General features: G+C 36.0%; 3 protein-coding genes across 3 annotated transcripts; 2 read left to right on the forward strand and 1 right to left on the reverse strand.

The window, feature by feature from the left end:
• The first annotated feature begins 8,750 nt into the window (after positions 1–8,750).
• LOC120150472 lies at positions 8,751–15,238 on the forward strand. Its single transcript, XM_039163163.1, has 18 exons — positions 8,751–9,892; positions 9,986–10,075; positions 10,174–10,375; positions 10,467–10,593; positions 11,032–11,124; positions 11,266–11,347; positions 11,413–11,472; positions 11,542–11,594; positions 11,738–11,904; positions 12,606–12,819; positions 13,227–13,284; positions 13,362–13,418; positions 13,508–13,753; positions 14,016–14,083; positions 14,410–14,466; positions 14,576–14,669; positions 14,775–14,915; positions 15,020–15,238. Exons 1-18 carry the CDS (start codon positions 8,957–8,959, stop codon positions 15,125–15,127), a joined length of 2,853 nt encoding a protein of 950 aa, XP_039019094.1. The 5' UTR covers positions 8,751–8,956; the 3' UTR covers positions 15,128–15,238.
• Positions 15,239–16,224: 986 nt separating this feature from the next.
• On the forward strand, positions 16,225–17,103 carry LOC120150473 (probable transcription factor At1g61730). Its single transcript, XM_039163164.1, has one exon. The coding sequence runs from the start codon at positions 16,383–16,385 to the stop codon at positions 16,989–16,991; it is 609 nt and encodes a 202-aa protein (XP_039019095.1). The 5' UTR covers positions 16,225–16,382; the 3' UTR covers positions 16,992–17,103.
• Positions 17,104–17,740: 637 nt separating this feature from the next.
• On the reverse strand, positions 17,741–21,112 carry LOC120150474 (cyclin-dependent kinases regulatory subunit 1-like). The gene is made up of 3 exons (XM_039163165.1): positions 21,001–21,112; positions 20,797–20,857; positions 17,741–18,064 (listed from the first exon to the last, which is right to left on the reverse strand). The coding sequence occupies exons 1-3, from the start codon at positions 21,051–21,053 to the stop codon at positions 17,924–17,926; spliced, it is 255 nt and encodes an 84-aa protein (XP_039019096.1). The 5' UTR covers positions 21,054–21,112; the 3' UTR covers positions 17,741–17,923.
• Positions 21,113–21,328: the final 216 nt, after the last annotated feature.

The raw sequence follows: 21,328 nt of genomic DNA on the forward strand, positions 1-21,328 counted from the left end.
TTGGTCAATACCCGAATTTTGATGATGAAACAGCCGTTGCCGAAGAATGTATTGTTGATGATAATGAGGAGGAAGTTACGACTGTGAATGAACATGTTGAACATCCATTCTGTAATTCATATAATCCTGAAGAAGAAAAAGAAGAAGAAAAGTCCCCGAAGAAAAGAAAATGCCACGGGCGTATAACTGGAATATGCCAGAATTACTTCAGATACCGGAAGAAGAGTTGGTAAAGAAAGCAGTTGATTGTTACACAAAAGTTATTCGTATCAAGAAAGATGATTGTTTTAATACAAAGGAAGACTTGAAGATAGCTTTGTATACGAAATGTGTGGAAGATGGCTATCAACTAAAAGTTAACAAATCAAGCAAAGATCGTTTCGAAACAAGGTGTATGATTGACAAAAACTGTACGTGGCGTATGATTGCAAAGAGAATAAAAGATTGCGAAATGTTTCAAGTTAGGACTTTTATTGATAAACATACATGTTCAAGAACCCAAGTTTTTCCTCACCATAGACAGGCAAACAAAAAGGTGTTGGGTGGTTTTCTGGCTGAGTTAATGTTTTTGAATGGCAGGGTATATCGGGGACATGAAATTATGATTGACATGAATGCTCGGTTCAAGATTAGTATATCATATTCTCAAGCTTGGAGAGCCAAATGTTATGCCTTGGAATTGTTGAGGGGGTCGCCAGAAGCATCGTTTGCCCAACTGCCGGCTTATTGTCACAATTTAAAGCTGAAAAATCCTGGGTCGGTAACTCATATCAAAACAGATAGAGATGGACACTTTGAGTTGCTGTTTATCGCCATTGGTGCTACGGTTAGTAAATCAATATAATTTTGTTGACTCGTTTTTGTTAGTTACATGCATTTCACATTTAAATGATTATATTTCTTGTGTATATTATTTTGTAGATTCGTTCGTTTATTACTTGCATGCGCCCAGTTATTATAGTTGACGGAGCACATTTGAAAGGTCGATACCTTGGAGTAAACTTATTAGCAGTTGCCATGGATGCTAACAATGGGATATTGTCAATAGCTTACGGGGTTGGCAAATCTGAAACCTCTGATTCATGGACATGGTTTATGGGGTATCTTAGGGATTGCATAGGTCCTATTAGCAATATGACAATCATATCTGATAGGGAAAACTCAATTGACAACGCTGTTAGAAGGTGTTTCCCAGATGCTTTTCATGGACTTTGTGGTGTTCATTTGTATAGAAATCTAAAATCAAGGTCTGCTGGTATAAAAAAGCACAAATGGACATACTGGAAGGCTGTAAAAGCTTATCGGGAAGTGGATTTCAATAAGCATATAAATTGTTTAAGACGTGTTTTGCCTCAGTGTGCTCAAACACTAGAAGATGTCGGGTTTGAAAGATGGTCAAGAGTACATCAACTTGGAGCAAGATATGGTTTCATGACGTCTAATAGTGCAGAATCAATCAACGCTCTAAGTCGTCATTCCCGGAAATTACCCATTACTATGTTAATGGAGTTTTTTCGAGCCTCTATTCAACAGTGGTACTACAAGAAAAGAAACCATACAGGTATTATTTCTTTGAATTCGTAACTTATCATATTTATATATTTTACTAAGTATTGTTTATTTAAATTTACAGGAACATTGGAACATTGTGTTACACCATGGACTGAAAAAAAGATAACGAAACGTGTTGTGAAGTCAACGTCATGGAGAGTTGAACCATGTTCAAACACTTTGTTTCAAGTACTGGATAATAACTTAAATGGGCTAGTCGATCTAAATGCAAAGACGTGTAGTTGTATGAAATGGCAAACATCTGGTTATACGTGTGGCCATGTTATAAAAGTTGCTCTTCATTTAAACCAAGATGATTCAAGCGCATACGCTATGGATTGCTACACTATAGAAGTTTATCGACAGACTTATGCCGAGATTGTCTACCCTATTCCACATCCTTCTGAGTGGGACATACCAGATGACTTACAAACAGTTTTGCCACCAGCCATGGACAGAAGGCTACCTGGCCGACCAAAAAGTCACGATCGTATAGCGTCTAAGGGTGAAGAGAAGAAGAGATCGACATGTAGTCGGTGCAAGGAAAGTGGTCATACAAAGTTGACATGTGGATCACCAGTGCCATCAAAATCATCTTTTCCTCTACCAAAATATGGATCCTCATCAAAATCCAAAGCTCATATGGTGTCAAGCAAAAGGCAATCATCTTTAAAATCCCAATCACAATTGGCTTCACCTTTTGGGACTGTTAACTTAGGTGATTTTTAAATGCAAACGTTGTATTATGTGGATTTTATGTGTGAACTTTTAACATTTTCAGTTGAATTAATGACTCAAGCCAACCATTTTGACTTAACCAACTCTTGTTATTCAGTTGTTATCACTTATTAGGCATGCATTTGACTATCGCAACACGGAAATTACAATCGCAACGAGAGAATCGCAATGCGAAATGAAAATCCCAACAAGAAAATCGCAATGCGGAAATGAAAATCGCAATGCGAAATGAAAATCGCAATGCGAAATGAAAATCGCAACGAGAGAATCGCAATGCGGAAATGAAAATCTCAATGCGAAATGAAAATCGCAACGAGAGAATCGCAATGCGAAATGAAAATCGCAATGCGAAATGAAAATCGCAACGAGAGAATCGCAATGCGAAATGAAAATCGCAATGCGAAATGAAAATCGCATTGCGATTCTCTCGTTGCGATTTTCATTTCCGCATTGCGATTTTCATTTCGCATTGCGATTCTCTCGTTGCGATTTTCATTTCGCATTGCGATTTTCATTTCAACATAATGCAGATTGAAATCAACAAAATCAACCATTACATTTCAATCAATTAAACAAGCAAAAATAAGAATTATGTTCGCATCAATTACACAAATCAACTTTTACAAATCATCTTTTACAAATCATCTTTTACAAATCAATTAAACAATCAAAAAATAAGCAATAATTCTTATTTCCAATCATCTACTATTAAATCAACTTTTACAAATCAATTAAACAATCAAAAAACAATCAATTAAACTATTGAATCAACTTTTGCAGCCATACATCATTTTCACGCAGTTCACTTCTGAGATTAACCTGCAGAAACCAAACATTTGCTCAAACAACACTTTCTACAAATCTAAAACCTACAAACAGCAAATTATTGTATTCTAGGTACTAAACCAAACATTTTCAAACCAAAAGTCTATAAACTTACCAATTGTTTATGGACATTTTTATAACGCGGATGCAGGTAGGCAGCGTCTCGTATATATCGATTTAGTCATATAATGCCGAAACCACAAGCCTACTGCAGCTCTATCTCTATCGGTGGGAGGTAGATACTTGGTGCTTCCCATCGTCAAACGCTCCAACGCCAAGCATACGAGAGGACCACAATCTCCTCTGGCTCCTCCCGTTTGTTGTGGCGCGGTCTCGTCTCTAATAACTGTAATATTGAGCTTCTTTGGCTTCTTGTTTCCAGAACGAGTCCAATAATTGATCGCATCCAAGAATTTAGCCAAATGAGAGCTCCATCCCTTAATAATATCTCTTAAATCAGCCAATGATATGTAATTTATCATGCTGTCATACACTATTGTCTTAAGGGATGGGAGCTGAAGCTCGACGAGAATCCAATGTTTACGTTCCAAAACAGGGATAAACACCTGCAATCATAAGTAATAATTCATTCATTTGCGCACTTATTTCATAAAACCTTTAAACTCAATCTAAAATAAATACTAACCTTATCGACCTCCCACCATGCAGGATAAAGTTTAGCTTGTCCATTGCCCAAATCAAATGATTCATCTCGTGCATTTTTCAAGTGAACGGCGTTAAAAGACGTCGGCATAATTGTATATCGTATATTTTTATTTTTCTTAAGTTTTCTTATTATTAGAAGACGTGTCACCCACGCATCGATATGCTGTTTTACAAAAAAGACATATATTAGTGACTTACATAAATTTAAAAAAAATTAATCAAATTGAAATATAAGAAAATATAAGACTTACCCCCCCCATCGAAATAGCCATTGTCTTCGACCCCTAATAATACGCCCCACCAAGACCGATCAAGCAACAAATAGATATCATCGGTGAGCTTGCATATGTCAGTGAAACACCCCTGGCTCCGCTCATGTAGATAAAAATCAACTGCGGTCTTAGCCCAAAGGGTGTTATCCAGAATTGTGTCCGGTAGTTGTTTCCTCTCCTCTTCAGATACCGGTATGGTACTGGCCGGTAACTCATACGAGAGCCAACTTGAATCCATCATGTCCGGCACGTCAGAGGGTTTCTCAAGAAGCCTACATATGACGCCATGTGAATCGGGCTCTTGAATGGTGGGAGGGACCTCTTCAATGATGACAGTGGCCTCTTGAACGGTGGGAGGGGACTCTCGAGGAATGATAGGGGGGCCTCTTCAACGATAGGAGTGGACTCTTGAGGGATGACAGGCGAGTCGGGCTTCTTCTTGCGGTGTCTTCGCACTATTGGGGTGTACGGAGACTTAATAGCACGTGCACGCTGTCTGATGCGTGAACTCCGTCGTGCAAGCATAACCCGACGTAAAGCATCCACTCTATCGGGCCGCTAAATAATTAAATACAAAAATCAGTAAATAAACAGACATGATATTTAAACAGTGAAAACAAAGACAAATATGTTTCAAACTTGCATTGTATTCACCCAAGTCATTATTCTATCATAGTTCACAAAATGCATCAGATAACAAAGAAAAATATGTTTCAAACTAATACCCTGAAGTTAGTATTTGTCTTTGTTTTGTCTATTGGTTGAAGTAATGCAATCCATTCAAGTTTCAATTTGCAGAAGAAGAAATAGTTTACTTTCGCAACACGAAACTTAAAATCGCAACGCGAAATGAGAATCGCAACGAGAAACCAAAATCGCAACGCGAAACCAAAATCGCAACGACAGAATCGCAATGCGAAATGAAAATCGCAACGAGAGAATCACAACGCGAAATGAAAATTGCAATGCGATTTTGGTTTCGCGTTGCGATTCTGTCGTTGCGATTTTCATTTCGCGTTGCGATTCTCTCGTTGCGATTTTAAGTTTCGTGTTACGAAAGTAAACTATTTCTTCTTCTGCAAATTGAAACTTGAATGGATTGCATTACTTCAACCAATAGACAAAACAAAGACAAATTCTGACTTCAGGGTATTAGTTTAGCAGAATTGGCAGCAACCGAACAAATTTACTTTCAACCAAAAGACAAAACAAAGACAAATACTATTTCACAGTGTTAAAGAATACACAATTTAGCAGAATTGGCAGCAACCGAACAAATTTACTTTCAACCAAAAGACAAAACAAAGACAAATACTATTTCACAGTGTTAAAGAATACACAATTTAGCAGAATTGGCAGCAACCGAACAAATTTACTTTCAACCAAAAGACAAAACAAAGACAAATACTATTTCACAGTGTTAAAGAATACACAGTTTAGCAGAATTGGCAGCAACCAAACAAATTTACTTTCAACCAAAAGACAAAACAAAGACAAATACTATTTCACAGTGTTAAAGAATACACAGTTTAGCAGAATTGGCAGCAACCGAATAAATTTACTAAGCAATCTAAGATAAATGGCTAATCTAAGTGAAATTACGAGTAAATTTATCATTAAGTTAAATATGGAAAATCTTAAACTTACCTCGTTGCGTAGAGTATGAACCTCATTCTGCAACGATACTATCATCTCACGTAGAGCGGCAACCTCACCACGTAAAGTTGACACCTCCACACGCCATGCACCATCGTTATCGCGTAGAGTACCGATCTCCTCACGCAAGGCATTGACCTCATCACGTAACTCATCCCGTGGAGGTGGAGAACAAGGAGATAAATGTCGTGGCCTCTTTACCGGTCGCCTATCATGAGGTGATGGTGGAGAAGAGGCTCGATGATGTGACGGGATAGGTGATGGCTCTCGTTCTAGAGGTGTATAGTCGGGTCGATCGGGTGATGGCTCTGGGTGAGGTGATGGCTCTCGAATTGGAGGAAGTGGATGCTGCTCATCATCCGTGCCATCAAAAAAACTCTGACTAGCTTGCCACCAATCAGTGGCAAGCTTTTCCTCCGTGGGTGTCAGTCTTTGTAATGGAATGTTGGCCTCCTAACAATATAAAAACTCAAACAAAGTTAAACGTCTACTATTAATAACTTGTTTATATATTATAAAAGTATTTGTGTTAACTTACATTATTTATTGTCGCATATGGTATTAAGTCTTCCCAATCCAACAGATTTTTCCTCTTCCAGGAAATAGCCCTGGGAATATCATTTGACGTTTTTATTGCATATGTACGCATGCTGGGGAAAGCCTCGAATATCCAAATCTACAAACAATATAATAACAAAATTAGTAATTGTTAAATAATTAATTATAATTTTAGAAACATTATATAGAAATTCTTACCTTAAAGGCCCAAACAAAGCCTGACAAAGTGTATTTCGACCCATCGCCACGCAAACTTTTGCGGTCATCAAAGGCAGTAGACAACTTAGTCCAGGTAGCTTTCCATATATACGAACCCCACGGAAACAAATTCCATGCATTCAGGTCCTCTACCAATATTATTAGCTCCCGAGGAATAGGTTGTCTGGCCTCTCTGCCTAAAAAGCCGGCATACACAAGTAGTAGAAGGCATACTCGGACAACATCGACGTCATCCATCCGAGTGAAACCAGCTTTCTTATTAAACAATTTCTTCAGGTCGTCGACGTGTAGGTTCGGCTTCTCCATTGACTCATCCAGAAAAACCCGGGATAACCATGATGGGCGGGCGATATGACGAGTGTACCGGCCTACATCATCATGTCCGAATCGTAGACCAGTGATTAAGCAGAACTCCTTCCGCCCAAAACAAGTATACGCTGGTGGAAAATGAAACCATATCTCTTCCTCACCACGTTGTATACTGTCGGGTAGATTTGATATCATGGTCTGAAGCCACAAATGGGTCAAATTAGCATCTCCACCCGGATGCTGTACTCTCAGCCATGGCCCGAAGCAGGTTTCCTCAAACAATTGTCTTTATGCAGGTGAAAGCTTCGAAGCAATTGTAGTGGCTAGGCTAACTTTATTCCTTAATGTCAATGAAGCCGAAAAAAATTTCTACAAAAACAATAAACATACCAAGTTAGATATACCAAAAACTACACTGTGAAGATATACCAAAAACAATAAACATAAAAAGTAGTAGTTTATTCTTGAAACTAAAATTTGTAACACTGTTTTGTCTTTTGGTTGAAATGAAAATCGCAACGAGAGAATGACTGTCGCAACGAGAGAAATGAAAATCGCAACGAGAGAATCGCAACGCGAAATGAAAATCGCAACGAGAGAATCGCAACGCGAAATGAAAATCGCAATGCGATTTTGGTTTCGCGTTGCGATTTTCATTTCGCGTTGCGATTTTCATTTTTCTCGTTGCAGATAGTCATTTTCACGTTGCGATTTTCATTTATCTCGTTGCGACTCTTCTGTAAATTGAAACTTGAATGGATTGCATTACTTCAACCAAAAGACAGAACAAAGACAAAGACAAATACTAACTTGAAAATCGCAACGAGAGAATAGCAACGCGAAATGAAAATCGCAACGAGAGAATCGTAACGCGAAATGAAATCTAAGTGAAATGGTTAATCTATTATTGAAATGACCAGTAAACTTATCATCAGTTTCAATATGAAAAACCTACAATAATGCAAAATTTTCAAAATAAAAATAATTAAAAAAACTAACCCTCGGAGGTTGATTTTCCATTTCTGAATATTGTGAGGGATTTCTGACCGTGAATGGTTGTGAGGGATTTCGCCGGAGATGGGGACGGAAATCTTCGAAGATGGGGACGGATTTCGCCGTAGAGAGTGAGAGATGGAGATGGGACTGAGTTGTGATTTTAGGTTTTAGGTTATGAGTTGCGATTACGGGATTTTGTCTTAATATTCGTTTTTGTAATTTGAAAATAAAATACGCGTAGCGATTATAATGGCGCTTTAAAAATCGTGTTGCGATTTACGGATACGCGTTGCGATTTTACGTATTGTCGTTGCGATTTACGGATACGCGTTGCGATATACGGATACGCATTGCGATTTACGGATACGCGTTGCGATTTACGGATACACGTTGCGATTTACGGATACGCGTTGCGATTTATGTGTTCGCGTTGCGATTTTCATATTCGCGTTGCGATTCTGGAAAATCGCAATGCGAATTTGTACTATCGCATTGCGATTGTCAAGAATCGCGTTGCGATTTTGGAAACTGATTTGCGATTCTGGGGATCGCGTTGCGATTTTTATTTCGCGTTGCGATTTTGTTGGTCATTTTGGCAAATCCAAAAAAAGTTGGTTAAAATCGTATATTATAAGGCATTTTTGGTCACTGAGGCGATTTTCTCTTTAAAAAATAAGATACTAGGGTTGATTACTTGATTTAGATGAAATTTAAGAAGTCCAAATAGAAGGGCTTTGAAAAAGTCCAAATAGAAGGGTTTTTCAAAGCAAAACCAAAAAGTATGGGGACCATATGAAATTAACAAGAATTAGTTACGAACCACTTGGACAAATATATAAAACGACGTCGACGAGAGAGGGCTAGTTTCGTCATTCGTGTAATACAAAGGTTGTGTGTATTTATTCTTCCTTTCCCTTCGCTCATTATTTTCCTATTTTTGTTTTGTTTTCCCTCTCGTCAAACAAAACCGAATCTTTCTTCCTTAATTCGGTCAAACGGAAGCCCTAATTTCCTTCTTCTTTTTACTTTATCTTTGCGTATTCCAGAAAGCCATTAAATGATCATGAATGTATTTTAAAATCGGGTTTGATTTGTTTCCAGGAACATAGTCTCTCTAGGGTCCTTGTTTTGATCCGGGATTTTGTTCTTTTTTTGGTTTAAATTGAATGGCAAACGGTACGGAGACTGGGGATTTCTTGGTTCTATCTCGGGTAAGGGCGGGTCTGAAGCGTGAATTCGAGTTTGCTTTGAAGGTTCAAGCTGAGATCTGTGGGTCTTTGGGTCGTACTCGTTCTGGGAAGGCCCAGAATGGAGGACAGGTGTGGAGTCCGGGTACCAGGAGCAACAAGAAATTGAAGAAAGAAGTCAAGGATGAAAAAGAGAAGACTGATTTGGAGAAACCTTTGAGAGTTTTGGAGGAATCTGTTGATTTGATGAGTGAGGAAGAGGCGAAAAGCGATGTGGAAGATCCAAAGAGAGACGTGGTTGGTTGTGAAGACGAGGAGTTGAAGAGGGTCGGTTTGGAAAAGGATGAGGAAGTTAAAGATCGGGTTATTGAACCAATGTCCGAAGATGAGGGTTTCAAGGAAGTTAAAGATAAAAGTGAACCCCAAATGGCTGTAATGGACTTGTTAGAAGAGAAACAGGAGGAAGAGATGGATGCTGACATTGGAGAGAAAGAAAGTGAACTGGAAAATGCAATCAATAATGTTGAAGAAGAAAAGTTAAAGGAGGTTATGGTGATAGAAAGTGAACCATGCAAAGGGAATTTAGGGGTGCCGGATTTGGTTAATTGCAAGGGTGATAGTAAGATAGAGGAAGTGGTGAAGGACGAGAAGCCTGCAAGGAGGTTTACTCGTTCCTTGCTGAAAGCGTCGGAGGAGACAGTGAAGGAAACTGCTGCAACAGATGCTGTTGTTGTCAATGTGAGTGATGCCAGAAGTGGTGATGGTGATATCAAAGTTGGGGGTGTGGATTCTCCAATGACGCAGGAAACAATTGTCTCAACTAAGCTTGTAAGAGATTTCCCGACAGAGATAAAAGATCTTTTGGATTCAGGTTTGCTCAAGGGACTAAAAGTGAGGTATGCTCGAAGCTCGAAGGTATGTCTGCGGAAAAAAAATGTAGTTGATATTTTTTAATGCCCTGCTCTTCCAATTCAAAATTTTGATTTCTGAATGTTTTTATTCTTTCAGATTACAAGAGCTTCAGGGAGTAATGGGCTTCGAGGAATAATCAAAGGCTCTGGGATATTGTGTTTTTGCAATGCATGCAAGGGGGCTAAAGTAAGTGCTTATTATTTTACTAAAGTTTTGTGTCTTTTTATGATAACCTATTTTGCAAATTTGCAAATACCTATATGTGTGCTTTTTTGTTGATTTAGGTTATTACCCCTATCTTATATGAGATCCATGCGGGTAGCTTGAACAAGCCTGCAGAAGAGTATATTTACCTGGAGAATGGGAAAACCCTCCGTGATGTAATGAACGCATGCAGGGAGAGTTCATTGAGCATGTTGGAGAACACCCTGAGAATGGTGATAGGTTCTTCCATGAAGAAACCCCGCTTTTGTTTGAACTGCAGAGGTTGGTTTTTTTTCCTTTTATCTGTACTTTTTTTCCTCATTTCTTACTGGAATTTGTCCGGACATTTAAATTTTTTCTTCTATTTTTTCAGAGTCTATTATTAGAGCTGATTCTGGTAAAGCTATGGTTCTCTGTAATTCATGTCTGGATATGAAAGAGTCTCAAGATAGCTCAACTGTAGTGGCTGATGCGACCAAGGTGGCTGATGCTAGTGATAGGTACGGTTGGACACTAGTGTATTTTTGGTTCATCTTTGAGTTTGGAAGTGGAGACAAAAATAAACCTTCCAATTTCATCATCCATTGGGGATTTGTCTTGTACAGTTTTTGTGGCATATGACAATATCTTTTTAACCCTTGGCTGAGCCATAGACAGTTCTATCAGCAGATGAAAAATTTGGTCTCAATTTTCATCAAATTTGCGAGAGTTGTGTGTGTGTAGCAATTTTGTCTGAATGTTTACTAGTACTTATATTTTCTTCTTATCGAATTTGTATGCTAACTTTTAGAGTAAAAGCACAGAGATAGTCTCCGCATTGCATTTACTCGCTTGCTATTACTCTTCTCTGATCTGCAGGATTGAATTAAGATGTTTCTGTTAAAGTTTTACTAATTCGCCCATTGATTTTATTTTTGTTTCTATTTGCTTTATTTCAGATCACCCAAGCCAACTGTGGTTCCAAAGTCTCCTATGAGTACTTCAAAATGTAGTTCGTCACAAGCTAAGAGTCAGGGAAGAGTAACTAGAAAGTAGGTGTAGTTTTGTGTTTATGTATTCTGTTTACCCATTTGATATTCACTGTGTTTATTATACTTAAGGTAGTCACTTTTGGCATGGTCTTTCTGTTGATACTGTATAACAAATTAATCTCTTTGATACTGCTTTTGAAGGGATCTGAGGATGCATAAATTGGTATTTGAGGAAGATGGGTTGCCAGATGGAACTGAACTAGGGTATTTTGTTCGTGGGAAGGTTAGTTGAACGTAAAAATATCTATTTCAACTATGCCTACTTAGTGGTTATTTGATGTGTTGCAGAAATTGCTTGTTGGTTATAAAAGGGGATTTGGAATATTATGCACTTGCTGCAATTCAGAGGTACCTTTTTTTCTCTTTCCGCTATGAATGTGTTGCTTCTTAAATTCTCTGATTTTTTTTAATGAGCAGATAAGCCCCTCACAGTTTGAAGCTCATGCTGGTTTTGCAAGTCGTCGCAAGCCGTAAGTTTCTGCTTGGACTTGGTTGTCAAAGCCTCGTTATTTTTGGTCATATTTTATCTTGTAATTGGTATAATAATGACTTGGTGCACTTGGTGTATGTATCTATAAACATAGTGTTCTTTTGACATTTCATCTGTTTACAGTTTTCAAAACATTTACACATCAAATGGGGTATCTCTCCATGAATTGTCGATATCCCTATCAAAAAATCGGAAGTTCTCTACATACGAGAATGATGATCTATGTAGCATATGTTTGGATGGAGGGGGTCTATTGTGTTGTGATACATGTCCGAGGGCTTTTCACATAGGTTAGTTTTCAACTTTATTCTTGGGTATTCTCTTCATTGGCAACTTTTCAGGATTCACTTGTTTGTATGAAAATTGATACGCTGGATGCATTTTAGCAATGTCAGTAAAGAAAGTAACTCTCATCTTATGAACTTCCAAACGACAGGAAATTATAACTAGTCTTATATATAATCTTTTGACTCAAGTTGAGAACTTCGACTTTTGCTCTTGGTTGGCCGCAATGCATTTCATAAGTGAAGGCAAACGTTTTTTCTAATGTCATCTCCCAATTGTTTAAGCACCTATGTGGTTTATGATATTGCAAAGTGAAATTGAATATTTTTGGATGCAATAATTCTGGGGAGTTATATATGTGTGAACAAAACTTGCTTATTTCAGAACTTTTTTCCCCTTACCGATCACCTTTACTTGCAACTGAACTTAATTAGGAGAGTTGAGAGTTAGTTACCATCTTGTACCCATTTTGGAACTTTTACATGTTTATACTTTCCTTATGCTTGGGTCATTCAGACTGTGGTTTGTGAATTTTACAGCATTGTTCATAATTTCTTTACACATTTCATATTTTAAACCAATGGAATTTTGGAAGTGCAGTTTTCATGTTTTCTCCATACACAAACAGATTGGAAATATCTGTCACTTGTTTGTTATCAGTACAAATTCCTGTTGGGCTCATGCTCTTTTTACTGGCTGACTGCAGAGTGTATATACCTACCGCGCATTCCAACTGGTACTTGGCACTGTAGGTATTGCCAGAATACCTTCGAAAGGGAAAAGTTTGTGCAGCATAATGCCAATGCTGTTGCTGCAGGAAGAGTTGCTGGAATTGATCCAATAGAACAGATAACCAAGAGATGTATTCGTATTATTCAAACTCCAGAGGCAGAAGTTCCTAGTGTCTGTGTGCTATGCAGGTTGGGATACTTCTATGTTGGTTTGAATTAATCTTCATCCTCTAAACTCCCTCCTCTTCCACTTGCCTTAAATAGTGCTAAGTCTTATTATAACATTTATGTCTGAAAATATATCCAATTACCCGGGTAAAAGTGTTGAACATTTTTAAATCTAACATTATGATCTAGATTTAAAATATTCTAGACAACAGAAATCTCTGATTTGATTTATTCAGAATTTGTAGCAGCGAGAAACTCTTACCTATATGATCCAAAAACTTGTTCTTTATTTGTAAATTGACAAATGTCCGATCCCATCATTCTGTGTGCTGCACTCATGTTGAGGCTTGATTATTGTTGCCACTCTCTCTCTCTCTCACTACTTTGAACTTTATTTTCTCGTGTTAACATACTGTTGATATTTGCAGAGGTCATGCTTTTAGCAAGTCAGGGTTTGGTCCTCGCACTGTTATACTTTGTGATCAGGTATCTTTTGGGTTCTGTTTGTGCTTAGGTTGTCTGCTGTAATTGACACTGAATGATCTGTGTTCATTTTCTTTCAGTGTGAGAGAGAGTATCATGTGGGTTGTCTGAGGGAGCATAACATGGATGATCTTAAGGTGCCTATTTTTTCTTCTGTTATAAATAACGCATAGTTTTTCTATTTCCCTCTGTTTATGAATTAGTAGTGACACCACGATCTTATCAGGAGTTGCCGAAAGGAAATTGGTTTTGTTGTGTGGACTGCAATAGAATTCATACTGCTTTACAGAAATTGATAGTTCGTGGAGAAGAGAAGCTTCCTGATTCATCTCTGCATGTTGTGAGGAAGAAGCATGGAGAAAGTAGTTTGGAGAGCAAGGCCAAACTCGATATAAGATGGAGGGTTCTCAGTGGGAAAATGCCTTCTGATGACACTAGAGTAACACTTTCAAAGGCTGTCACGATATTCCATGTATATTGTTTCCTGCTTAGACCTCTAACAAATTCATTGCTGATCTTTCATAGTATGTAACGTTATCTAACTAGATGAATGACCAGCTTGTTAAAGCCTGTTTAGCCGTCATGTAAACTTTAAGTTTTGTAGTTGCCTCAGTGCATTTAACGCACAAGGCTTCTTCTTTGTAGTTCATGTTGATTTGGGTCTTTGATGTGAACCTAAAGCTGTAGGAATAGCATAATAATCGATTTATGATGTTACTTTTGTGGTTTATTAGGAGCGCTTTGATCCTATAAGTGACTCTGGATCAAGTAAAGGGGATCTCATCCCATCAATGGTTTATGGGTAAGCAATACTCATCATTTATGCGTATCTTTGTTTAGCATGCTGATTATGCAGTGTGAATAATATTCATTAATGCTTTGGATAAGTTATTGAATAAGTTAAGTACACTTTAGCCACTAATGACTTGATTTGAACGAAGAATGAGAAAATATTTTGCTTATTTTGAAGAGGTTTTATTTTTTTCTTGAGTTTATACTTATCCTTCTAATTTCAAGTTTAAATTGTACCAACTATTCTCTATGTTATGAAAAACTGTTTATGCTTCTGTTATAATTAAACTTACATTAATATTTATGTAACCGAACGAGGCATAATTGGTTTTGCAGGAGAACTTTCAAGGGACAAGATTTTGGCGGCATGTACTGTGCAATATTAACTGTCAAGTGAGACTTGTTTTTTTCTTCTAGTTTTCTGGTTGAGTTCAATTTCCATTGTAATCTTCTATAATTTGGGTGTATCTGATTGACATGATTCTTTATTCGTGTCTTGCAGTCAAGTGGTTGTGTCAGCTGGTATCTTCCGGATTTTCGGGCAAGAATTGGCTGAAATTCCCTTGGTTGCAACAAGTACCGACAGTCAAGGACAGGTGACATGCTACTTTCTGAAAGAAAAAAAAAACATTTCCTCTCATCGTTCTTCATTTCGATTAGGAGACACGATGCAGTCCAACTAAAAGATATGAACATTGCAGGGTTATTTCCAATGCCTTTTCAATTGCATCGAGAAGCTGCTTGGGTTCCTAAGAGTGAAAATGCTTGTGCTTCCGGCAGCTGATGAGGCAGAATCCATTTGGACAAAGAAATTCAGATTCGGAAAGATAACCCAGGAAGAGGTAATATCCATTTCCTAACCATGTCTCTTGAATGCTAGACTAAATGAATGAGATCTGTTATACGGATGTATCGTAACATAACGTTTTATGTAATGTTGCAACAGCTAAACAAGTATAAAAGGGACTACCAAATGATGATCTTCCAGGGTACATCAGTTCTTCAGAAGCCAGTGCCAGCTATACGATTGATCGGTAAATCACAAGATGAATAACACTATTAAGTGTTGTTATTACATTTGAGTGTTGCTGAAACTGGGGAGTCAGCAGCAAGTGTTTCCTCCTAAGAATGTACAGTAAAGGGTTTCTTTGGTACATGAAAAAGATGAAAAGAAAACATTCTCTCTTTTTCTGGGTTTGTAGCACTGAAATGAGGGAGGGAAAGTCAGTTGCCCAAGATATAGGAAAATTAGGGGCGCAAGTCAAGTATCTAATTCCAGCCATTTCTATGTTGACAATTTATTTGTTTATTCATTTAAATGTGAGTTAAATAGATTTTATGTTTTACTTATGATTTACTTACACTCACGAAATCGATATATACAGAGAAATAAAGTTGTGGCTAAATTGTATATTTTGGTGTTCAAAACCACATTATTATTCCTTCAATTCACCCGAAATAAACTTCTCAAAATCCAAGTATTTTCCATATCAAATAGAAATACTAATTAGTTTTATATTTTTCGTTACATATTAATGCACACAAATCTTATTATTTAATATATTAAATTTAGCATAACCCATCAAATGGTTTCAGTAATAAATGTTAGAAATTTGGAATTTTAATTTTAAGTAGTTGTGTCTGCAAGGTGTGTAAATCAAAATGAAAGCTCTAGTCAGATATTGATCTAAATTATTAAACATGAAATTAATACTTGTTATTTGGAAAAATTAGTAATAGCATACTAATAGTCTCGGATTTCCGGTTACGCTCACGGAGTCCAATTGGAATCACAGTTCACCTATAAGTATCAATTACTCAAAGATGATTTCTAAAATCATCCATAGATAAATTAATTATCAGTAGAAAAATTCATCAAGTGGTTTTAAAATATATATATATATATATATATTATTCTAACAATTGTATTTATAATGTGTTATTAATAATTAAAAAAGATTTTAAATAAATAATGTATTATAATCATTCAGATTATTCAATATATATATACACCAAGGAATCATGTCTACCCAAGTTCCTAAGTAATTGATCCAATGGATGTAGTGCTTGCGCACACTTAATGTCCATCTAGGCCTAGCAACCCAACGGTTTAAGAAGTAAATTTTCGATCAACTACAATTCAATTTTCAATCTTAACATCAGAAAAGGATTTTAGTCTAACATTTAGGGATTTGCAATTTCTAGGGATTTTTCTCTTTAATCTTTCATTTTAACAAATTAGTTTCTCATCCATCTAATCCATTTTTATTTTCGATTTTAACAAACGAAAAGGAACTCGTTACTCATCAATGTCAACTCCCCCTCCTCCCACCACCACCACTCCAAACGGCCGATCCTCTCGAGTTTTCAGCGAATCCGACGAAATCCAGATCCTCAAATGTTTAGTCAGAGCCACCAAATCCATTTCTCCGCCAATCACAACCGTGGGCACCCCAACAATCAATCGCATCATCAAGCGTCTCAACGACAAGTTCTCCCCTTCCCAAATCAACGACAAGCTCCGTAGACTGCGAGACAAGTACCACAAGCATGCAAGAAACAAGTCTCTGGTAAGAACCCACCACGACCGAAGGATATTCAAGCTTTCTAAAAGAATCTGGGGCAAGAAGACAATACCCAGAAAGAAGAAGAATGAAATGGGAAGTGAAAAGGAAGACGGGGTTAAGAATTTGGCGAATTTCCGTTACCTGGTGGCTGAGTTTTCGAGGGTTTTGCCTGGGAATGAGGTTTGGAAAGAGAAGATGATGGGAATGGGAGAGGATAAGTTGAGGAAGATGGATCAAGAATGGGTTTTTCTCAAGGTTGAAGAAGCTAAATTGGTGGCTAGGAAAGCTGAGTTAATACAGCAGCAGATTATGGAGGTAATGGGGGAAACTGGGTCTGCAAATGGGGTATAGTTAGCTTCTTACTCTCTTTTATCCATTGTTTTTTATGGCCATGGATGTTTGAACTGCAAAACGAGGAACAGATATAGAATATCAAGCAATGTTTACAATGATTAATTATGCAGTAGCCCATAAGTCCAAGTTTACAATTTTCAATCCAAAGTTTCAAACTTTCAACTTGTGTTAACCTAATTTTGTAAAATTATATACTTTAATTCTTATTCAGGTTTTGCCTGTTCCAAGGGCAAACCACAGGAACTTTCAGAAGTGAGAATTTTATGTACTGTAGCTTGTGATTTCTTCCTTGGTTTTGAATTTTAAACAATATAATACATACAAGTAGAGGTGTTTATTAAGCAAGTCTATCACGAGCTAAGCAGTGTTTGATTTGACTCAAAAACTATTTAGCTCGTGTTTGACTCAGCTCAATACTCGATAAAATTTCACTTGAATCGAGCGTCTTAAAATAATTTGCTTTAAGGTTACTAGAAATTTTACCTATAACATAATATATATACATAAATTAATAAATTTAAAAATATATATATCAAAATAATATGTTACGAGATTTTGAAGTCTAAATTTCTGAACAACAATTTACAAATAAAAAAGTAATAATCCACGATTATACCAAACATCTTAAAAAATTATTAAAAACTAATAAGCTACTCGGAATTTCCACAATAGAGATGGAATTGAAGAAATCAACCAAAATTCTAGGAAATGTTTCATCCATGCCATCTGAAGCATCTTAATTTTATATCTAATGTAGAGTGCCAATGAGATTAGGTCATCAGGAAAGAAAGAAGCAAAGCCTAAACACGGAATTCTCCCCAATAGTGAACTACAATAGAAATACAATCCTTGATTTCCATAACACCCGTACTGTTTAAGCAGAGGAGAAATTTTCAACCAACTTCTTTAATACTGAAAAGCTGATGTAATTACTTGGCAAGAGTCAGATTCTCTTGCTGCTGCTGATAATTAAGAGGCCTCCTGAAAAGCATGATGTGTGGTTCGGGACGATGAATAGCATAATGAACCCATCCACGACTCTGCTGTACTCCGATTGCACGCCACTCATTCTATAAAAAAAATATAAAGGGATAGCCAAAATCTATTGGAGATAACAGCATCAATACAACTTGCTTCAAGGTGTAACATCCTCAATACCGGGTTAGTAACTAAATTGTAAAATTTTAGAATTTGGTGATAAAGATAGGATAGTTGAATAGTTCAATGATTTATGTGAAGATATTTCCTGGAAATTGTTAGTAATTATTAAAAGAATGAAAGGGAAAAAGTGTCATTTGACTTTAAAAAAATGATATATATGTAGGCGGAGATAAGGACGAGGAGATATTTTCTCCACTTCATCTTCTTCTTCTTCATATACGAGAGAAAGAGAGAGCCAAGCTTGCAAAGGTAAATTTTCTAATTTGTTGATTATTTGTTGATTTAAGGGTTGTGTTTTGATCATTAGATGATAACTAAGCTTAAGAAAAGTTTAAGTTATCTTAAAATCAAAAGATAAAGGAGTTATGACAGATTAAAGAAAATGGATTTTTAAGTAAATTTTGATTAAGAAGGTTTAAATGAATTTGAAAGATGAATTTGACTTGTCATCTATGAGAATAAAAAGTTATAAGTGTTAGAATTAAGTTTGGATAACATGAAAAATTTGGTATGATTCTTAGCCTTAAGAATTTAGATGAATTATGGAAGATTATAAGATGTTGGAATGATAGGAATTGGTTAAAATTGTTATAGATGAATTTAGTAGTATAATAAAGATTTTATACATGAAAATTTAGGTGAAGTGTTAATGATTTTCGGATGAAATAGTCTATTATGGGCAGGTGCATCGTTGCACTATAAGTGTGTACCGATACACTAAGACAATTTTTGAATGTGCATCGATGCATGGAAATTTCAAAGTTATTTTGGGTACCGATGCATACATAGTGCATCAGTACACTCCTAAAGGAAAAGTAAATTTTTGGTTTATCAAATTAGCCCAAGTTATTAATACCAAGTTATAATGTTTAGGCTTCTGAAAATCGTCTCGAAATTTATGTTTTGTAGATATTGAGCCTAAACAAGTTCAGGAACAATCAAAGAATTAGGATCGAATCAAAGCAAGGCTAAGGTGAGTGCAATTTAAATTGTACTTATGTGATTGATCAAGCATTGGCTTGCGATGAGCCAATGATGGAGTTACTATGGTAAGAAGTAATTTATAAAATGTTATGTGATTACTATGTGTGCATTAGTACATAGAAATAGATATATGTTATTATATGTTACACGATTTACATGCTTACGTGAAAATACAACATATGATATATGTTACTTGATATGACATGCAAGGTTACATGAACAAATGAGAAATAATAAAAGCCATATGAAATGATTTATGTGAATACATGCATTTGTGATGCGTGTTATATGATATTAGATATATGTTTACACATACATGTGGTATGTGACAGAAGAGAAGGAACATGTGATTATAAGATTAATGATTACACGTACATGTGATACGTGACTGAAAAGAAAAGATGTGCTTATAAGAGAAAGGATATAATTAAGTAATATGAACTGTTATAAATGATAAATCCTATGTTATGTGATATGAGAGCTAGGGGTAAAGTTGGCATGCCAAGGGTCGAGGGTTTACCTATGTTCTTCGGGATATATGGATTGTTTACCTATGTTCTTCGGGACATATGGACTAATTACTTAGGTTCTTCGGAATCTATGGACTGGTCTTTCGGGACATTTATACGAGTTATGGTGACAACATAATTGTACAAAACCTCAATGTACTCACATACCTTAAGTTCTCAGTAATGTACATGGACTTATAAAAGATTATCAAATGTAATTGCATAATTATATGATGTTATGTGTGTTTCTTTGCGATATGATAAATGTGTTATATGATATACATAAATGATAAATACAAGATCATATGATAAATAGAGATTTCGAGAATGATGGTATATGTGCATGTATGCATTTTAATATATGAAATGTTTTATGGTTTTTATTATATGTTTATATGTCTCACTAAGTCATAGACTTAGCGTGTGATTGTTTCATATGTAGGTTCCGAAAAGAGGAAGAATGATAAAAGCTAGGCAAGAAAGGTCAGTTCTCCTTTCCAAAGATCAGATCATAAAATAATTGAATAGTATGTATTTTGTAATAATGATAGTGGTTGGCATGTAAATAAATATTTGAATCCGATATGCTCTAATCGGTTTTGTAAAATTATATGATTGAATTTTGTAATGTTTTTAAGTATATATGTACATGGTAAATATATAGTAATGAACGGTTAAATTTTTACGAGTTTTATGAACGTTTTACGAAAATTACTATAGCAGTGCATCGATGCACTATAGCATCATTGTTTACTCATTCAAACCATAATTCAAAACTAGGCCAGGTGATATAATTATACTGCAAATCATACGACAAGCATCACAAACTAAGAAATCTGAAGCTTATAATACATGTGAGCAAGTGTAGGAAGGACCATGCTTTCCGTCAGCGCAACATTACTCACAGTAGTAAAATGAATTATTGTTTTTTATATAGAGAGCCAGCTATTATCATTTATCATCATTGATGAACAATCAAATCAGAACTGATAATTATGATTATTAATAATTATTTATTTTTGTTTCACAATTCATGGGAATTATTAAATTAAACAAGTACCGCATTCAATTTTTGAAACTAATCAAAAGCGAAATTGAATAAAAGATGAGCATTTCAGTAAAACCCTAAGAACAACAAACAAACATACTTCAGAAAGGAGGCGATTCTTGGGGAGAAGTTTGGCCACTTCGGAAGGAAGAAGAACATGCCTGTACGATAAAAAACACAAGAAAATTGAAAAAAATGAAATCGGAAGTAATTCAAAAAGAATAAGAAATCCATAACCTAGTTCTGAAAATAGAACATGAGTTGAGAAGCAGTAAAAAAATAAATAAAGGAAATGAAGTATTACCTGTATTCATAAGTATCATCGAAGTATTTCTCAGAATATTGAATTTGACCCATTTTCTTCGGTTTTCCTAAAATAAAAACTAATGTTCTTGCTCTGTTAGAGATCAAACTTCGATTTCAATACTCGATCTGCCATAAACGAAACAATTGAAAGGAAACAAATAAAAAGAGAGATAAACATGCGACGGTTATACATATAATCTTGCATAATAAAAATAAAATCTAAAAAGAAAAAACAATTCGGCATACCTTGAAAGAGAGTGATTTGATTGGGAATTTGTGACTTATTAAAAGAAAAAAAATATATAAAATACGTAAGTAAGAGAGAA

This window comes from Hibiscus syriacus, unplaced genomic scaffold (assembly GCF_006381635.1).
Source record: "Hibiscus syriacus cultivar Baekdansim isolate YM2019G1 unplaced genomic scaffold, ASM638163v2 tig00111022_pilon, whole genome shotgun sequence".
Lineage (NCBI taxonomy): Eukaryota > Viridiplantae > Streptophyta > Magnoliopsida > Malvales > Malvaceae > Hibiscus > Hibiscus syriacus.